This window comes from Labrus mixtus, chromosome 7 (genome assembly GCF_963584025.1).
Source record: "Labrus mixtus chromosome 7, fLabMix1.1, whole genome shotgun sequence".
NCBI classification, from domain to species: Eukaryota; Metazoa; Chordata; class Actinopteri; order Labriformes; family Labridae; genus Labrus; species Labrus mixtus.
Window position 1 is genome coordinate 12,433,847 of NC_083618.1, and position 21,079 is coordinate 12,454,925.

General features: G+C 39.6%; 1 protein-coding gene across 2 annotated transcripts; it reads left to right on the forward strand.

Moving 5' to 3' along the window:
- The first annotated feature begins 875 nt into the window (after nt 1–875).
- rbm6 (RNA binding motif protein 6) lies at nt 876–14,085 on the forward strand. Of its 2 annotated transcripts, none has more exons than XM_061043006.1 (23): nt 876–995; nt 1,643–1,717; nt 2,427–3,972; nt 4,082–4,171; nt 4,272–4,341; nt 5,219–5,292; nt 8,937–9,011; nt 9,117–9,408; nt 9,539–9,696; nt 9,827–9,927; nt 10,031–10,100; nt 10,199–10,265; nt 10,374–10,432; nt 10,519–10,639; nt 10,926–11,023; nt 11,778–12,164; nt 12,258–12,407; nt 12,512–12,577; nt 12,756–12,983; nt 13,070–13,144; nt 13,237–13,334; nt 13,422–13,470; nt 13,556–14,085. In XM_061043006.1, the coding sequence occupies exons 2-23, from the start codon at nt 1,665–1,667 to the stop codon at nt 13,649–13,651; spliced, it is 4,023 nt and encodes a 1,340-aa protein (XP_060898989.1). In that variant the 5' UTR covers nt 876–995; nt 1,643–1,664; the 3' UTR covers nt 13,652–14,085. The 2 variants fall into 2 exon arrangements, with proteins under 2 accessions (XP_060898989.1, XP_060898990.1); XM_061043007.1 differs by having other exon boundaries at nt 13,559–14,085.
- The last annotated feature ends 6,994 nt before the right edge of the window (nt 14,086–21,079 follow it).

Here is a 21,079-nt window from a genome sequence, read left to right on the forward strand (position 1 = left end):
AAGCAATGTTATTCATCATCAAATAAATATAATTTAATATATTTAAGTATATTTGGGATCCTTATTTTCTTTCAATTTGAAAATCTTTTTTAATATAAATTGGTTCAGACCAAGTTTGTGTGACATTTGACTGATCATAGCAAAACAAAATTTACATTTGATGTGAGATAATATTTAGAGTGAGTGGATGTATTCCCCCCCCCCCCCCCCCCCCATCAAATCAAATGTCTGAGGAAAAGTTAATCTTTGCTGTTGCTTCAATTGATTGTTTTATACAAAACAGATGAACTGTTTCTTATCTTTTTATTCCCTGACCAGAATATAACCTTTATTTCACTAAAAACAGTTTTGCAACCAACCTTACAGGTTTTATGTTGTTTTTCCAAAATGTTGGTTAGATGGATGTCAAACAAAGCTCTTTAGCTTTTTTTCACCTAAGATTTCTTAAGCATACACTGGTTTATATAATGCTAGATTATATTTATTTAGGTTTAGGAAATACACTATTGACGGTCATGATAGGCTAAAGCATGGGTGGGCAACTGACGGTCCCCATCAACTCTCAATGTGGCCCTCAGGTCAATTTTTACATATCAAAAAATTGGAAACATGAAGAAAACATGACAAAATCTGCCATGAAATCATGAAAACCTAGAAATATGTCCATAATAATATTTGATCACTGGTATATGTTGAGTTAAATTTGAGACATTTGAGAATTAAATGAATGTGGCCCTTGCTGTGAACGAAGTTGCCCATCCCTGGGCTAAAGTAATCCTTTTCAGTCCGTAACACAAAATACAATGCTGCATTTTACAACCACTAGGTGGCACTAATTAGGTTCATGTCGTAGTCAGAAAAACTGCGAAGAAGAAGTAGCCTGGTCTCTGCTGCAGCAACAGAAGAAGAACGATCATCTCTGTCATCATTTGAGGTGCTTTAAGCCTTCGACGGCCTCTGCGTCAAATCTCTGCGATATCGACTTCGAGGAACAGGTAAGCAAAGGGGGTCCAAGCGATATAATACCTACGCGTTATTGGTAAAATATGTGATCTCCTAATTTATCTGTGAGACAAATGCGGTCGCGCATCTGCGGGCCAACAAAAAAACCCGGCTTTATGGTTTATGTTAGCACAGTGAGCTAGCTCTCATGGCGTCATCGTCTGAATGGTTTTGCGTTGAGCTGACTTTGGTTATAAGTGTCTTAAGCTGCGTATACCTCAAGTTATCAGTCAAACGCTCTTTTGACATGTTGGTGTATTGCATTTCAGCCGTCTTAAATGCAAACGCTGCTTGAATTTGGTGTGGCGTAGATGTTAAAAGGGCCTAGTGATGGCAATAATTAGCGGGCGAGTTTACTGCGGGTTAGCATTACCAATCTCACCACCCAGTGATACTAGCCCTAAGGATTGACGTATGTAGCAAGCCTTTAAGTATAGTCTGCATGAACCCGATTTAACACACATTTACAAGTCCTTTATGTGGGAATAAGCTGACAATGATTTATAATCAATTTGACTTTGGCTTGTATTGTCAAAGTCCGTGTCTAATCTGTGTTATCGTGATGGATTGCAAAGTCAAAAGTGGTGATAAATTCATGCTCCCTCATGAAATTAAGCAAACCTCTTATCTTAATTTCCAGATAAAATACTAATTTAACAAACATGTGGGATGGACCAGGGCCAAGGCAAGGACCACGGGGAGGGCCTCCCTTCCGGTAAACATGCATCATTCATCTATAGGCTTTGATTTAAGACAAACTCCAATGCAATAGAAATGTTATTTGAATAAACGCACTAAAGTATCAGCCTGTAATTTAGCTTGCTAGGGGCAGGCAGTATGGTTAAATAGAGAAGTCATACCTAGGGATGGGTGTGAGTACTTAGGTACTTGATTACTTTATTATTATTCATGTTACATTTCAGTACTTGTCGTGCACCATGCAATGTTCAACATACACCGAAGTGCACAGCGAGAAGGATTACAGCAACCACAACTGCTTTATGGAAGTTACCATAACTCTCTAGGGACATATTTCTCCATTACTCTGTGTCCAACCTTTATTTTACGGTAAAAATGTGGAATATACAAATAAAAATACATAGTTATATTAATAAGTAAATGCAATTACCCAGGTATTTCGATTACTGTAAATACCCATCCCTTGTCATACCGTACACAATCTTGATTTGTATGGTGACACTCTAATTTCTCCATTTTTTTGTTAATGGAAAGTTGTCCATATTACAGTTAACTTAAGTGGTAGTGCAATATTTAAAAGTAGTTCTATTAGCCATCATTGCCATGTATTTCCCAAGCTTTTACAGCTATTACGGTGCTTTTTCTCCCATTGTGTTATTAAATCTTTGCTCTGTCAATGTGCATTTTCAGCAGATTTGTGTGCTAATATATTAGCATTTTTACAGTGGTGATCATCGTGGAGAAATGTTTGGCAACAGAGATCGTCCTATGCCTGATTACCGTGGTAGAGATGGTATGAACATGGGGCCTATGGGTAATATGGGCCCGAGACATCTAGATCTACCACCTATGGACATGAGAAGGACAGATGGGCCACCAATGAGAGGGCGCGATATGGATCCTCGTGATATGCGAGGTAGAGAGTCAAACAGAGACTTTTTCAGACCCGGAGAAGAGCCAGACTTCAGTCTTCAAAGGAATTATGACTCTTCCAACAGAGACAAAATTATGAATTCTCCTGGTTTCCCTGGGCCAGGAAGGAACTCGGCAGACATGGGAGGGAGGGGTATGCCACCTCGGGAACTAAACAACAGATTTATGGACATGAGAGACAGAGATTCCTTTCATTATGACACGCCACAGTTCAATAATCCCAACATGGATGGAAGAAGAGGGTTTCCCCAGGATCGAATGGAGCGAAATGATGGCTTTAGGGACATGCATGACAGGCCCCCAATGGGCATTAGTGACGATGATCGCTATGATATGGACTTACCTCCACGTGAAAGGAGAATGATGGACACTGATAGAAGAGGAGGGCCACCTTTCAACCCAAGAGGTGGATTTGATTCTGATATGGATTTTAGAAATCGGCATGGGCCATCATCTGAATTCAGAGGCAGGGATCGTTCTCCCATAAGATATGGAAACAATGATGTCCCTCCGGAGGGCAGGGGAAGATCAGACATGCCCTCAGATGTTGCAGGCCCTCAAAGATCAGAGTTTATGGGAACAGAAGACAAGTTGGGAGAGAGAGAATATCCAGATTCAAGTGGCAGTCCCCTGATGGATTATCGATGTGGTGAAGAAATGACTCTTGCAGAGGAATGGAAGAACCGTAGGAAGGACAAGAACCCTTTCTTGAACATGGGTAAAGGTATTGGAGGTCTACCTGAGCCCAGCTTCCCTGTAGGTTTTGGAAGAGACATGAATGTGAGAGATCCACTGCCATTTCAGGAAAGAGATGGACCCCCTGTTGAGTTCCAAGGAAAAGATGTTGGATTTCCTCGTGGAGACCACTTTGCAGTTAGGGATCTGCCAACAATTGGCAGCAAACCTCCACAAGACCATCCACTTTCTGATATGAGTCCCCTTTTGGGCCCGCTTGGGAGAGAAAATCAGAGAAAACCATGGCTTGGAGAAAGAGATCCGAAGCATAGCCAGAATAAATCCAATCGTGATGAAAGGCCCCCTTACCATAAAGAGAAGAATCAGCCCCTACATAACATCCAGGTGCCAAGTGATTGTTTTAAAGGACTCAAAGATATCCCACTTAGTCAAGAACCTGCCAGGGGAAAAATTGTACCAGAATGTGATATCCAAGGCAGCAGCACTGTACAGGCAAGAGACCAAGACTACAGGGACATAGATTACAGAACAGGGTCTGGAAGGGCTTTTGAATACAATCCTGAAGAGCTTCAAACGACAGAGAAACTCCTCAAAAAACCTGATCCCATCACTCTTTCAAAAGTTAGTGAGTCTGGTTCTCAGGTAGGTGAATTTCTATCTTGACGCTAGTGTTTCTTTTATATTGGACATTTGTTTGTGGGTTTGTTGTGATGTTTCATAACCAGAGTTTTGATGAAAATGTATTTGAAAGGATCAAGACTACAGGAGTGCATCATTGGAGGAAAAGGTGTCCAATACAATATCCATAATTGGTATTCCAAAGACTGCAACAATGGAGCAGGTAATCAAAATAGCTTAGTTTAGATTATTATGCTTAAAAAACGGATGTTTTGATGGACAGCCATTGAATAACTCACTGATTTTGCTTTAATTTTTTGCAGATTCTTGGTGCCTTTGCTGTCCGTGATGGTGTACCAATACAGGGGATGAAGATAAAAAATGTGGTGCCAGGTAGGAATGAACTGTCTTTGTGGGCAAAACTTTGGGGCAGTCGATCGCTTATATGTCCCTCGACATTTCGCTTTTACGACATTCGAAACTTTCGCATTCTTTCTTTTAACATTCTTGGTTGCCTTTGTTGTTGGTGGTGTGTGTGATCACTCAGTAAAGAAGGGGAAGGGGGGGGTCTGTTATGCCATACTTTTATCATGTTTGAGGATCATTGTCAAGATTTTGGGGATTTACCAAGGATTCAGCTTTAAGAGCTTTGAAGGGTGATTTTCAATGCCAATGACAAAAAGTTATCTGAAAAGTGTGTCACTGAATGTGTCCTGAGTCACCGATTGTCAACATGGCTAAAATGGAGTGTTCTTCCTGCTGATCTAAAAATCTTAGAAGAAGACGTTTTCCAAATGTACTTGCTGTAGATGTAGATACCACGCCTTTTTGTGGAGGTTTATTTTTTTATTTTATTTTATTTTATACAAATGATATTAAATTTGCTTTGAAATACACTTAAATGTCCCTGACAGAAAATGAATATGTGCTGCTTTTTGAGCATTCGAGTAAATGCAACTAGCCAATTTTTCAGTCTTCATGGTGCACAACATGCAGTCATTCACCGCAATTGGTCTGGAAATATTTGCCTGTCAAGGCTTGGCTTCATTAGAGCCTTTCCTGAAAATTGTCTGATTTGATATCAGTCATAGACAAGCATACACAAAATGTCTATTTTCCTGGAAGGTATGTGTTTCTTAAGGTGCAAAAATTCGCTCTCACTGATTTCGATTTTATTCACGAACAAATGTGTTTCATGTGTTTAGTCCGTGACTGACCTTACTGGCATTGACTAACAAAAATCCATCTGTATTTCAAATGCTGTCCCCAGGTTACAGCTACGATACGGCCTATGTGGAGTTTTTAAACCTCGAGGATGCAGTCCACTTCATGGATTCCAACAAGGTGGCCCATTCTCGTCACTCTACGAAGGCCGTCACTCCCAGGATTATAAGGGGTTGCGAGGGCATTTAGTATATAGGGAGGGAGAAAAGCTGGGAAGGGGTTGCTTCTAGTTGTGTCGAACTTACTGAAGACGATTTGGTTTGTTGACATTTAGTAAATGCAATTTCTACCTCAATTAATCCTAATTTTGCAGTTATTCGTTTAGGAACTTTTAGAAAAAACCCTTACATCACTTAAGTAAAGCACCTTAATTATTTAGGGAGAAAAACAGATGTTTGGGGATAAAGATAAACCTTACAAAGGATTTTTTTATAACTTTAAGATTATGAGAATATTGACAATGAAGTCACTGCATGTTGCAACTATTCCATGTGTTGTGACCAAATCTTTTGCACAGATGGGGAATTGAAGGAAACATTAGTATTTCATCACTTATGTATTTTTTTTTCTTAAAAAAACATTAGTTTCCTCTTTGTGTCATGTGACCAGTGAGAAAGTTTGGGGTTTTTTAATGCTCAACTGTGGATAGAACACTTTCCAGCTACACATGCCTTATTTAGCCCTGCGTAAATAAGTATGCTCTGGTCTGATTGGCAGAGTAGGGGGTTGTTATGTTTAAGGTACACAATGTAGAAAGTGAATTTTAAGAAATATCAGAAACTGCGCCGTTCTGGAATTTATGAAAATTGTCATGGTGACAATTACGTAAGGGACAATGTAGAGTGAGCTGGTTGTTATCACAGAATGGAACCCTGACAGATCGCATCGGGGTTTCTTCCGCGATAACAGCCCACTCGGTTTACATTATCCCATTTATTACACGGCTACTTACTAAGGAACAACATATTGATATGGTAATTATTTTATTGATTTAAAATTATTTGTTGGAGTCAAGGCTCTGTAGCCTTCATTAAGATAGTTAACCTAGCTGTTGTTACTCACTGGAAACTAGAAATTTCCACTGATGATAAAGTGAGACCTTATGAGTGAAACAGGATGAATATATTGCAGTGAATCGGAGCCGCATAGTTGTGTTATCCTCTCCTTTCTTTCAAACTGACCAACATCGAGTTAAGCAGTCCAGAGTCTGTGATAAGTCTCTTGTAACTGCCTGATATCTAAGTAACAGTTAATGATTCTTAATAATGGTGATCTGACGGGATATACTTGACTGTTGCTATGCAAAATTGGCCAATTGGAATGAAGTATTTAACAGCTGTGTAATAATTGTTTGTATACTCTAATGGAAAGCAACATTGAATTGACGGCAATTTAACATGGACTAGCACTTGCTTGGGGTTTTTGTATGTTGGTATGCCAAACGTTGAGTCATGTTGACCCTGGGTTGGGCTTGCTTAAAAAACCTGTTCTTCATTGCCAAACTGACCCCAGTCAAATGAATGAGAAGAATGTTGTCTTTTTACAATGGGCTAAGTTTGTCTGAAAGTCACCTAATTTAAAATCTGTTCTTGTTTAACTCTTGACATTCCGTTTATATTTTGTTAGCTTATTTGGTATGACGAACTACAAGGGTAACCAGAGCACAGCCTCTGTCAAGGTCAATAGTCTGAGAGTTTGAATTGCCATCATTTGGCCATTGGTATTTTGGTCAGTATTTCTGCTTCTTTGAGAGAAGGACCCTGATCTGCGTGAAAATGTAATGGGTTCTTCTTTGGCCGATGCTTTGTCCTTTCTGCAAGTTTCATGCAAATCAGTAGGTGTGAAAGAAATGTCCAGGAGGTGCATCTTTTTTTCTTTGTCAAGCTCCAGATCTACATTGCTCTTTGGGTTCTTAAGAAACCCCTAGTGGCATGGCTCTCTTTATGATGATGGTGGTGTATCTTGTTGGTTGATTCACCAATTTGATGCAGATTGAAATATCACTATTAAATTAAAAGCCTTACATGTTTGTCCAGCTAATCATAGACCCCAGATGTTGATCCCCCCCCCCCTTTACAATCAGTAGGAGGTTCACAATTAGTATTTTAGAAAAGTGTATTGTATTAGTCTATTCATTAATTATTTTAAACAATGGAATTGATTCATATTCCTGTTCTGATGACTTTTGTTATCCCTTTGATTTTCATGTAGAGCCACCAGTTGGTCAGAACCTTCACCCTCAAACAAGGTTTCTCTGATGTCTAGTTGATTTTTCAGATTTTGGTACAGATATCCAGTGTTCTCAGAGGTTGAATACTGAAAACTTCAGTGATTTCCTGAATTTTCTTTATCTTCATGATAAGGTGTAAGTGGTCACAGTGAAATGTGTCAACTATTGCTTTATGGTGCAGATATTTGTGGTCTTTGCACACCTTGCTGACCCCACGACTTTTTATCTTGCGCCATCATTTCGGATTATCGAAGCTTATTTAACAGTAAAAAATGTCTTCTTCTCAATGCTCATCCAGTAAACCGTCACAATACTGCTATTGCAGGCTTTTTGTCTTTCGGTTTCCTTCACAGTCCGTCTTCGGCAAGTCTATTACCCTGGTACTTAAATCATCTTTGGCTTTCCTTTTCATCATATTCTCTTGAACACATCTTCAGTGCACTTAGACTTCTTCACTTTGAGTTGCTCTGAGTAATTTGTGAAACAGATCGTCATCTTGACACAATGACCAGTCTTCAATATTTGCCGGGGATGCGCTCTAATATTGTCTGTAAAACTTGGGTTGCTGGATCAGTTTATGGATCGACCCTGCTACGTTGTTTCTAGAGCTTTTGCTTGAATTTCCTTTGAACATGTGCAGCTTGTGATAGCTCCGAATGGAAAAACTGGATAATGTGGAGAGTTGGACATTCACTTATTCACAATATCTTATTAGATCCAAATAGCTCCTTCAAAGCTATCAAGACCTGTTAAGACATTTTTGATTTGTTTTGTGTGGGATTACTCATTGAATGGTTTCAATGGTTATTAGGTTTTGTGTGTGTGTTTTTTATGAACAGAATTATGGCTGTTTAACACAAAGCTACCACATGGTAAAGTAGAGTCAGATGTTCCCTTTGAAGCAGCTCATTTCTGTTGCTGATGGAGTCTTGTCTTGAAAAAGAGGCCTCTACGATGGAATCATTTATACACCTTACCTACTGCGGCTGTGATTCTCATATAGCTCCAGTTTGTCATTCTCTTTAAGATTATACTGCGGACAAATATGAGCAACATTTTTGATATTCAACTGATTACCAGCTTTGAAGTTGTGACATTTGCAGTTTTTTTTTATTGTGCTTGATTTCTTTGGCTATTCTGCAGGAAAAAGCGAACCACAGATATGACTCTTAACTGTACGAACAGTGGTGGATACTTTTCATTTTTTAAGTAACATTTACTGGACCGCATATCTCTTGATTTAATTAATAGAATAATTGTCAGATCTGTAGAAAATAAGTGGAATTGTAAGTTACTACACTTATTTGTAGTCCCCTTTACACTATTGAATATAATATTGGGGAAAATGACCCGTGTAAAGCATGACCTTGGTTTGGGCTTTGCACACCATGTCAAGTGTTTGCCCATTTTATCCTCATCAGTTAAGAGGAGGGCTTAACCTGCCACAGTGCATGTTGGGTGTCATTGGCATTATTTAAGAAATAAGTCACACATGTTGTATGATGCTGATCGATCAATTCTGTTGTACTTCCAGGGATCTCTAAAGGTTGGCACTAGAACATCATCCATGAGGTACTTCCATCCAGATGAGCATGATAGAGGTGTTCATGTGAGTGTAATGAATACAATCTAAATAACCTCCTTTTCTACTATTATTATTATATTTACCAATTGTACTCATTAAAGTGTCATTTCCCGTCTGTGTTTGAATTAGGAGTCTGATCACAAAGTACCTCAACTCCCGGAGCCCCCACTACCCAGACAAGATGAACCTTTAGATGAGATGGAGATCGGCCTGAATGGGTCTAAACCTAAAGGCCCCATGGAGCCTTTGTCAAACAGTCAATGGCAGCGTAGCTCTGATCTTACACCAGAGGCCTGGCAGCAGCAGGTGGACCAACAGCTCCAACAGCAAGAAACTGAGCAGCAGGCAGAGTCATGGGGCAACCGTAACCCTCCTCCTAACTCGCCACTTAAACCTAAATCCGTCTTTAAAGACAGCAAAAGTATGTTTGATTTAGCTTTGGGTCTCTTTTAAAGCTAACGGCTTTGAACTCCAGCACTCTATAGACATAGTTGTTCATGTTTTTCTTGTAACCGTCCAGGTTAACATTTTTCCTTCTTGTCACTCCACAGCCATGATCCTAAAAAATGTGAAGCCCACCACGTCAGTAGAGACTATCCTGAAAGCCTTGGACCCCTTTGCATATCTGGATGAAAGAAATGTTCGTTTAGTCAAAGCCAAGCAACCAGGAGCCAAGTGCTTCTGCTTTGTGGACATGGACTCCCATGAGGTACCTGTAGAAATCTGAATACTCTGTTTGCTGTTGATTATCTCACATTAGACCAGAGTTTGTGATTAATGGCTATTCCATTGTACCCCTATGACATCCCCCACACTTACGTTTGTGTCTTCCTTTGTAGCAAGTGACACGTCTAGTCGAGCTCCTCACCAAACCCAAACCCCTCTACATTGATGGAGTCAGAGTTTATGCTGAGGTTGCAAGACCCCTTAAGAACCAAAAGTAAGTCACCGACTTGTAAGGAGCTTCTCATTTGCTGTGTATGTTACAAAATATATTTCCAGGTTTGAACACTTGAACCTGACAGTTTTTATTTCTGTTTCAGTTTCAAGAGAGACCTTGATAATCCAAACAGTTCCATCCTTGGATATCCACCTGAGGCCAGCATGATGGGGGTAAGATGACTTCTTTATTTTAATGTTATCCAAAGTTCGAAAAAAAGACTGAGAACTCTCGGATGACATTGAATTTCCTTTTTCCTCTGACATTTCAGCAGCAGCAGTATCCCCCACCTCCACAGTACTTGATGCCACCCTCTGGTGTCCCTGCTGGAATTCAAGGTGAGACTCGCTATGAAACATTTTGTGTTCTCAGACCAAAGACACAGTTTGTCATCACCAAGCATAAACAGAAAACTGTAGTTAAGAGACTTCCGTCTTTGTGACCAGGTGATTTGATGGCTGGCAGCATTATTCCTGATATGACATCAGACCCCAGCATGGGACAGGTAGGTTACAACACAAAGAGCAAGGCTGTAGACATCGTGTCTAGGAGCACACCAGTGAATTTATCATCTCCTGAAACACTTCATAGGGACTGGGCTACGGTGAGACTAGAGCTGTGGACCCGTCTTACCAGGCTGGTGTACCCCCTGTTGCCCCAGAATTATCTGGGGTGATTGTCCCTGTGGACGGATCACACACCTACGTTTATGGTAAGAACGAAATTAAGCATTCAAATCCAGAAAATGACTTAAATCAGCATATACTAGCATTGTAGTAAACCGAGGGTCAGCACAAGCTCTAAAAACATGTTGTTAAAATCCCAATCAATTTTTAACAAGTGTTTGCAAAATAGAATGACATCAAATTAAATGAAGATTTACTGCTGCTGAAAAAAGATTAAGATTACTGTTTTTTTACCTGAACTCGCTTAGTATGATTCCCTCTGTCAAGTAGTTTAATGTTATATTAATATCACATTGTTCTCAATTTGTCCAGGCTCTGGGACTCCTGACATGACCAACTACTTGTACGATTCCACATCAGGCTTCTTTTACGACCCTGAGACGACACTGTACTATGACCCCGGCTCAAGGGTGAGAATACAAATCAATGAGTGCTCAAAAGTAGCCAGGTAGAAAATGTTGTAGTATTGTGTCTCCATATGCTATGCACATTCTGCAGTTAGTAACCCACTAGAGATAATAAATACTGCACAGCTGTTTTACCACACACAAAAAAATAATTATTTGAAAAACAGCTTTTGTGCATATTTATATAACATTTAAAGCTTGTATTAAAAAGAAAATGTTACTGCTGTAAGGACATACCGTACACAATAGTTTTGAGTTGTGGCTTTTATATCACAAACAAGACATCCACTGCCGTGGCTCAGCTGGTAGAGTCGTCGCCTCTCAACTGAAGGTCGAGGGTTCGATCCCCTGCTGGGCAACATGTCCAATGTGTCCTTGGGCAAGACAAGGCGGTGTATGAATGGGATTAGTTACTTCTGATGGATGATACTACATGGCGATCACTACCATCAGTGTGTGAATGGGTGGGTGTGACATGCGGTGTAAAAATAAGCTCAAGTCCATTTACCTCCCACTCTATTCTGGAGGAACCTAAAAAGCTTTTCAGGCTCTGTCACTATTCTGAGCTGAAGATTAACAAATGATTTTCAGTCTTGAGTAGTGAAAGATGTTGACCCCGAAACCAATCAAAGAGTGACTAAGTGAAAAAAGATTGAGGAGGTGTTTTGATTGTTTCTTAGTAAGAGAAAAAAGACTGGTTTAAAGTGGTTATCATTAGGGTTTTAATTTTCCCTTCTTTTCCCTTTCTTGTGTGTAGTACTTCTACAATGCTCAAACCCAAGAGTACTTGTACTGGGAGGCTGTTTCAAAGACATACATCCCAGTTCCAGCAGGGAACGCTGCAGAGGCTCAACCTCTTTCCATGACAGCTGAGGACCAGGCCATTCTCTCCAACCCAGCAGCAGATGCTCCTCTGGAAATGAAGAAATCAATGCTGCCTCCACCTGCAGTAGCGCCTCCAGCATTAGTTCCTCCACCAGTTTCTGAACCCGTTCCGGTTGCTGCTGCTGTTGCCACTGCCATCTCTGCACCAGAGCCTGTCTCGACATTCACAACAGCTCAAGAGAAGAAAGATGAGGAGGAACTTTCCAAAAAGGACAAAGACCTCAAAGAAGATAAGCCGAGAAGCCTTGCTGCTGTCAAGGTAGAGCTGAAGTTACAGAAAACAGTGCACAGAATGTGAAATATACATGATGTACAAAGGGGAGATAATTATGAAATGTGTTGCTGTTTGCAGATCATGAAAGATATGGAGCGCTGGGCAAAGATCCAGAATCGTCAAAAGGAAACTGTCCGCGCAGCATCACCACTACTGAAGGGTGGATTTGACGATGACAGGAGGCAATCAAAGTCTGCTGACGCTGGTTTTGCCGTCTTTGAAAGAAAGGTTGGCGAGTCACATCTATTCTGGACTTCAAGCATAGAACAAATGTAGACATTTGTAATGAATGAGTATTTAATTTGACCCCTCTTCTTTGTCTATGTTGTTAGATCTCAGGTGGAGAGGATCTTTTCAAGAAGCCTCTTGCTCCGCCCAAGAAAGATGAAAAGTCAAAGGTAGAAACCCTCCTGCCCAACCTTTATACATACCTAATTTGGTAACTCTTTGGTGTCACTCAGCTTCATTTCACAAATGGAACAAAAGTGGAAACCATTTTTTGAGATTGCTCTCTTGGACATGATTTGGAAAATAGAACGTTTTTTGTTTTAACATTAATTTCCTTTGCTTGTCCAGCGTCCAATGGGCTCTCTGGGTCTGCTGGCATCTGACTATGCAGCTGGAAGTGATGAAGAGGTGGAAGAAGATAAGGAGGAGGCAGGAAGGAGCAGCCAGGGAGGCCAGTCTGAAGACAAAGACAGTAAGCTGACAGACTGGAAAAAGATGGCCTGCCTGCTGTGTCGAAGACAGTTCCCCAACAAGGATGCTCTGATCCGCCACCAGCAGCTTTCAGATCTGCACAAAGTAATAACCAGCAACCTCTATACAAACATCAATCAACAGTGGCCTTATAAATCTGTCCTCTAATACACTATTTATTTTCTGAACAGCAAAATATGGAGATTCACCTTAAGATCAAGAGGTCAAAGAAGGAGCTGGAGGCGTTGGAGAACCAGGAAAAAGAAGTATGGGAAAATTAATAGTTAAGCCACAAAAAAAAAGCTAGGGTGTATCAGGCTGACAGTTGGTCATTAAACATGTGCTTATTCCTTCTCAGCTAAATGCCAGAGAACCTACCAAGTCACCAGAACAGAAAAGGAAAAAACACCATCACCAACCGCCGCAGCATCACAACACCTGGGCTGGAAGTTCCAGGTAGGTTTTCTGTTGACTGTTAAAATGGTTTTTAAAATGGTTTCATTAACTACTTTACTGACTGAATTGTATTTTCTTCATGCTTAGGGATAGTAAAGTCAGTGATAGACCTGGTTTAGGAGCCGAACCTGCCCCAGTAAGTCTAACATTGAATTTATTGGCAAATTTCACAGGTTTTTGTAGTTAGTGTATTGAACCTTTCATTGCACTTTTGTCTTCAGCAGAGGAAAAAGAAAGAGCCTGTTGTTTGGGACCATGCCACCTACAAGCAAGCAGTACGGAAAGCCATGTTTGCACGCTTTAAGGAACTGGAGTAATCACATCTTTACTTGAGAGTCGAACTTTCGATTTGACATGCTCTCCTCTCGGCATGAGAAATCCCCTCAGACTGGGTTTGTCTCTCCGTCTCAGAAATAATGACACTAAGGATCCACAGTTTTCTACAATGAAAAGATGTGGCCCAAAATAAACATTATACGGCTTCAGTGGGGCAAACGTCCAAAAACTACAATTACTTTACATCTTGAATAATGGAGGTTGTATAGAAAGTATTGACTCATGCTCGTTGAGATTTTTGTCCATATTTTATGTGTCCTGTATAAAATTGTCAAATGTGTTTTTTTTGCAATGATGCAGTCACACTGGCCACAATGACATATTGTTTTAATACAGAACAATTTTTACATTTTCATGGATGAAAGTGCTACTAAATGTATACCTTTTTTAAGTAAAAGAATCATTGTGCTTCAAATGTGTTGGTGCTACTTGTTCTTAATTTGTGTAAGGATTTTGCAAGAGTTTTAGTTTTCTGTCGGTGTGTGCTTTCAATTTCCACTAGGTGGCAGCAAGAGGCCATGCTTAATTTTGTGCTTTGATGTATTAGGGAAAGAAATGCTATTAGAACCATCTCAGTTAATAGTTTATACAAAGACGCAGAGAGTATACATAGAGCTTAAATGGAGTCAAGAACAATAAGGGTGTAACCCATGGACTCCGGATGCACCATGCTTTAGGCATTTTTCTGTCTCTGCTATGATTTTGGGTCATAGTGAATGCAGCTTTAATATTCCCTAGTTGTGCGTAGCAGGAGTCAGAACATGAAGCCTCCCCTCTGACCTTTACTGATATGAAGGAATCAGCCCTCACCCTCCCTGAGGCTGCGGTTCAATGAGTGCAATGGATTGGTGGGTTTAGTGTGTTGACATACCAACTCCACTGAGAGCCTCAACAAGAACACAGCAGCCTGTGAAGCCTGAAGTGACTGATGAACAGAAACACAGGAGCATGGGAGCAAACACCTTTTCATGCCTCCTACTGTGTATTTACTATGGGATAGATAGATTTACTTGATTGATCCCAAACTGGGAAATTGTGGTGTTACAGCAGCAGGTTAACAGAGCAAATAAAAACAATTACTAATAAAGTAAATAGTAAAGTAACTAAATAAGCACTAAAAACAATTAGAAATGTATACATCCAGGGTTTAACTTAACATTACTTACAGTCTAAAATGTGAAAAATGAAATACAAAATATTGTCAGTCATATCTTACTGAATGTAATTAAACCAATGACACATTTTAGGTATAAAAGAACCAGATCATGTTAAGCTTTTTTCAAAGCAGCAGTCTGGAAAACATGAATATTGAGTAAGAGTATATGGAGCCTCCCTGTCTGAAGATACAAAGCAGCATGGACCGATGATTCAGTGTAAACGTGTGGCTTTGCAACAGAACAGCACAATAAAAAAACCACAGTGATTATCTCAGGTGGAGATTTTATTACAGTGAAACCCTGACGTGTTAGCGGACTACTGCCAGTTGTAAAATGATCCATAGAAGCCACCTTTTAATTAAAAGGTAGTGTATATATCTCTCTCTTCTCTCTCACTGGGAACAGCTGCAATTATTCTACTGATTAATTCAAGTAGAAATCTGTCAACACAGAAAGGGGTTGGGTTCAAACTGAACTTATCAACTTAGTCAATCCCTCTTTACTTAAACTTTTATCTTATTCCTTTTTGCCAGGTTTGCCAACATGCTTTCAAACTGCCTCACCCTTCCCTCAGGATAGGAAAAAAAGAAGTGTTTTTGGGCATAAGTTAAAACTTGTTCTGTTTATCTTCGGTCTAAAAAAGGACACCAAAATTACCCACTTGGGAAATCTCTGGTTAATATGTGAAACATTTGGTTACATGCATGAACAACTCACTAATTTACTTGTTTCAAATGTATCAGCGGAGTTAATGCTGGAAATCTGCAGATTTTAGAGTAATCTAAAACAAGGGAAATACATTTACTGCCTTGATAAAAAACTGCTTTACTCTCACACTTAACCTGTTTATCGTCTTGGTGGTCCCTGTATTTCCATGTGTCCTTGAATTAATAGATAACTGGGGTGTCTGCTGTACTCTAAGGGTGTCTCGTATCTTCAGATCTAGTAAGCTCTTAAATTAAATTGCTTCCATATTTACTGTTTTTTTTCTCTGCCCGTCATGCTGAAATGATCACATAGTTGAATTTGATGGTCAGCTACTCCAATGACAACCAGACAAATAAATACATGTTCAGAGCAACAGATTCAAGCTTGCTATCTGTGTATTTGCATATAAATTGAGTATTATTAGATTTAAGATTCAGGTGGATTTAGGTTTTATGTAGATTTATTGACCATGATTTTCATGACTTAGACCATAAGTTAAATAATGTTTGACCGTTCAGAATAAAATGTACATTTTGAATGAAAAGTCTCTGGGATCAGCACAAATTGCCATCAGAAAACTGAAAATCTTAGCTGACTTTAAGGTTACTGTACGATCCAGATTCTAATAAATACAAATGTATTAACAATATAAGCTTTAGGATTCATGTAGACATCTCATATAAAGTCACCCTGTGATGGATTATCTGGATTTCCTTTCCCCCCCTAAATGCCAGAGAGGAATCTGTCTTTTTCCATTTTTTTTTTATTTGGACTCATTTCCATTCTCACAAGACCCCCCCAAAGACCCCCCCAGCTCCCAGTGACAGATGTCATCATTACCGAGTCCTAACAGTCCACAGAATTAATGTGCAGTTGGTCTGCGAGGATGAGAGGGCAAACAGAAAAAGAAGGGTGCAGAGAGCTGCCGTGCTAGTGTCCCCTGTGCAGGAGAGGCTTTCAGGCAGCATGAATGGCAGGAAAAGGTGGACAGGGGGGCCAATTATCTCAGCTGGACGGCTTTTAGCACCAGGCGGGTGGAGCTGGAGCAGCAGTCTGGGGACGAGACGGAAGAAGAACACAGTCAGCAGGACTGTCAGATGTTAAGACGTGCTGTCAGTAGAGGAGAAAGGAGAAGCATCGTGTGATTGCTTTTTAATGGAGGTCTGAAAAAAGAGACACAATGTTGAAAATACATTACAAACATAGACTTGCATACATATTTTTATTTAAGTTTTTTACATCCATTCATAACACCAGTGGACAAGCGGTTGACCACATACCTTCTAGCTTATTTTTTTCCTTATGTCAGGCCTCTTGAATATATGATTACTGCATGAAATTAAATCCCTGTAGTATTAAAACTGAAACAGATTATTTTACAATATTCTTACATATAGGATGACTGCGTGGTAGTTATTTTAAATCCTGTCTTTGTCTGTTATGACAAATGATCAAAAACGTACCCCATGTAGAGGGACTTCCTTAAGCAGAAGCATGTGTTTGTGGTCACCCCATGCATACACAAGAGTCTATACCATCTCAGGCTCATGGGCAAATTCATGCCTGTCTAAGCAATGTCTCCATCCGGCTTGTTCTTTCAAGTGCAAAGTGAAAAATGATGTCTGTTATTGATTGCTAATCTATAACATCATCTTGAAAAAGGTCCTGGTGATTGTCAGGCGTGGGATGTACTTCAGAGCACAGCTTATTGAGAACATTTGGAACAAAGCTTGTAGCAGAACCAATCCCTCTGGCAGTTCTGTCATTAAGGACATTATGGACATTCAAAACATTTGGAAATGATGTCATGGTTGTGCACTTCAGCAGTGACGGAGAAATGACAGCAGCGATAGCGATATGCTAAAACAGAAAACAGACAACTGGAATATGTCCTTCTATTCCAAAAATAACTTTCTGTCCAGTTTTGTACAATTTACATATTTATTTAATTATTACTCAGATAGCTGATTATGATTCACAGATATCATGAGAAGCTTGGTGTCACAGCTGTCACTATTAATTGCTACAACTGTGCTTTGCCTTTGTGAACAAAAAAAACCCTAATGTGTTCCATATGAAAGCTTTGTGGAGCAAGTCTGACCTATTTATTCAATATGATTATTTTTCATTGCACTGGCTAATATTAGGCAAGTGGCATCCTCCAGTGTTGACAAATTAAGCTAACACAAAATACTGCAATGCAAAATACTGCGATTCCTTGACTAAGCTCTCAAGTGGCCACTTGAGGTTGGCTCCTTGAGGGAGTAAAAGCTCCCTGAGACTTTATGTAAAAAGCCAAACTTACAGCAAAATTAAACATTTACAGCCTGTAAGAAAAAATAAGTTAATTTGGTAGCTATATTGCTTGAAACCTTTACTGATTTTGTTTAATAACTTGCTCATTTAAGTGATATATCGGCTTAAATATATGTATAATTAGGGTTGTGGTCTTTTTGAGTGACATTTGGAGGCTGCTGGCTGTCTCTCACCTCTCAGCTGTGTTTGTGTTGTTAGTGGCTTCTGTATTTTGATGTAAATATTGGACACATGGCTCGCTTTGTGGTAAATTGATGAAAGGGCAACCCCACCAAGTTGATGAATGTAGATCTAATGAATCTCAAATCTAGGCACTCATTTCTATCAGTGCTACTTAGCATACAAAGGTGCCTGCGTTCACTGTATCTGACTGGTTAGCTTGTCCAGTGTTTGATTTATTTGTGTTGGTCACTACATGGACTCAAAATTTCCGGCAGAGAATACTGCAGGCCACCGTGATGAAAAAGACCGGTTTATTTTTTTCACCCACAGCTCGCTCTCACACCTAAGATGTGTGCAGCCTTGCAGCTAGTAGCATGTTTGCTACTTTCCCCAAACTCTTGTGACTTCAATATTCTGAAAAATAAACAACAAGAATATTATTCTCTGGGAAACACTGTGGTCTCATTAGCTAATCATTTAGCCTTTGGCATTAACAGTCTAGCTGATAACTTGGTGTTCGCTGATCCCCGGGTACTCCTGAGCTCCACCATCTCCTCAAAATATGGTTACTTGTGGCCCCAATAATCCAAAATGGGAAACTCAAAACTTCAGAAAGTTTATAAACTAGTGGATGACATCACAAGGGTTACATCTTCTTTTTATACACCCAATGATGCTAGCGTGTCATTCACCAAATAATAATGAGGCAGCAGCAACATATCCATCTACCCGAGTCCCATGAACAACAGGGGTACCTTGGTTTGGTTACTTAACTTGCCAAACTATTTGGTTTAGTGTGTGTGCAACATTTCTTACAATCTGATTCTGTCTGTCTCGTAAATTCTCTCGTGGTCATAGAGTTCAAGCACTCAGGTGTGTAGATTTTCATCAGTGTGTATTATTAATGGCTTGTTTAATTTTTAATGTAGTATAAGACTTGGGGAGCATACGGATATATGTGCTGCCACAGACAAAAGCTGCTAAACTTTCTTTCATTGATTTTATAGCAATCACAATAAAGATCTCTTCTAATTCTATGTTATTCCAATTCTATTCTAAAGGAGCATAAGATTGAGACTAAACACGGTAATACACTGGGTCAATATTAGCATGAGGGAGAGAAGGACTACAGTTTATAGAAACTAACATGTTCAGGTAACACGTCGGTTCCATCAGGGGGAAATGGTATCTTTTTTCTCCTTATCCATTTTATGAGTTTTTACTTGTTTTTTCAGTAGCGTTTTAGCTAACATTTGACAATAATGATAATAACCTGTGAGGGTGCATTTGAATATAACATCGAGACCATATGGATGAAGCATCATTTCAGAGCAATTGTCTGCCTGGGTTTATTATTGCAGGTCATATAAAATGGAAATAACCATTCTGGCAATCAGCCATAACAGCCATATCCCCATTGGAATATGATCTGTTATAGTCTATTTTAATACAATATTAGCCATATGTTGCCTCTATGCTATTATTACAGATACATAAGCATATTCCCTTTATCACTATCTTCATGGCCTTGCATTATTTCCTCCCTAAATCCACTTATATCCTCCATTGTTGTATCATCACTGCGACACAAATTATCTTTATTGATGTTGTAACATTAACAGCTTAAAACCAGATGTTTATCAGAGGCTGAAATAAATGTATATGCCAAAAGAGCAAAGCAATCCTGTTATATGTATGTAGGGTTTACACAAGAGTTTAAACCTGAAAAGCATATGTTGCTTGAAAGACAAACTACATGGAAGGTAATTGGGGTTTTAGTCTGATATTCTGTGCTTGCTGCCATATGAAAGTGAACTTGGAAAGACAGCAGCAGCTAGTTTCCTTTGTAGGAACCCAGTCTCCTCCTAAATAACTCTGCAAACATGTGGGATTGATCACCATCTGCTGCTGCAGTACCTGTATTTCTCAGAATATCAGAACCACATTAATCAGCATGTTATGCTTTGCAATGCTGGAGCACAGTTCCTGGTCACAGGCCCATGACGACAGAAACATTGAGATGCTTTTCAGTCTTCTCACAGGGTGTTACCTGTGTAGCATTGCCCTGTAAATGTGCACTGAATCAGAAGGTGCTGAAAGGTGCTTGCAACACCAATGTTTTACCCCAGAACAAAAGCTCTCCAGGACTCTTTTCTGTGAAAGGAAGCGGAGAACACATGGCGAACTTCATCAGCAGTAGGTTTACATTAGTTTTCTTCAGTTGATAAACCTATCAGCACGGTCTTGGGAAACAGATGAAGCTGTATGCGTTGCTGCTTTTTCTCATTCGGCCAACATAACAACTTGATCCGCTATAAGCTGGCTGCAGGATATTCCCGTTCATGGCTTTTACAACATTCGATGTGTTTTTTTTTTTTTTTTTAAGTGACAGCATTGTTGTTATACAATGTACCTGCGATAAAGCCAATTCCTGGAGAGAATGTGAGGGTACAAATTATTCATTGTCCTGCAGGCACAATGCAGAACAGTGACAACATTAACAACTGTATCACTAATGTCAGCTTTGAGGGATTATAGCAATCTGTAACGTTTCCTGCACTCGTACATAAATGAGAAGCGATGGGGCTGCTGGGAAACATGCAAATGTTGCTGCGTACACTCTGAGCTCAGACATTCTCAATCACATGTCTTGATTTTCGCGATGATAGGTAAGTCCCTTGTTTGTGCTTATCTATTGTGTGAAATGGGATTTAGAAAGGCAATCAGTTTTAATGTTTATGTCTACGCGTCAGGAAAAATATCAGAACTACCATTTGCTGCCAGTAACAACAATTTTAATTTAACATTAGTGAAATAAATGAGAAGCTCACGGAAAGAAACCCTTTCTATAACAGAAAGAAAAGTCTTTGTATCTTGTTAATGTCATTTGTCTTCAGATGAAGTGCTTGAGGCCACCATTGGGGGACAAATGGAGCTCATAAATCATTTTGTCTCTTTAAACAACAAAGCCCTCCAAGTTCATGATATACCAAGCTTTTAAGTAGCAAATCATGTCAGATAAAATGGCTCTGCATGTACATCTTGATGTTTTATGTTTGAATGATT

Coding starts and splice junctions, on each gene's coding strand:
- rbm6 (XM_061043006.1), top strand. CDS start 1,665: ATGTGGGATGGACCAGGGCCAAGGCAAGGACCACGGGGAGGGCCTCCC. Junction 10,433..10,518: donor CAGACCCCAGCATGGGACAG/GTAGGTTACAAC, acceptor AACACTTCATAG/GGACTGGGCTACGGTGAGAC. Junction 13,335..13,421: donor ACCTGGGCTGGAAGTTCCAG/GTAGGTTTTCTG, acceptor CTTCATGCTTAG/GGATAGTAAAGTCAGTGATA.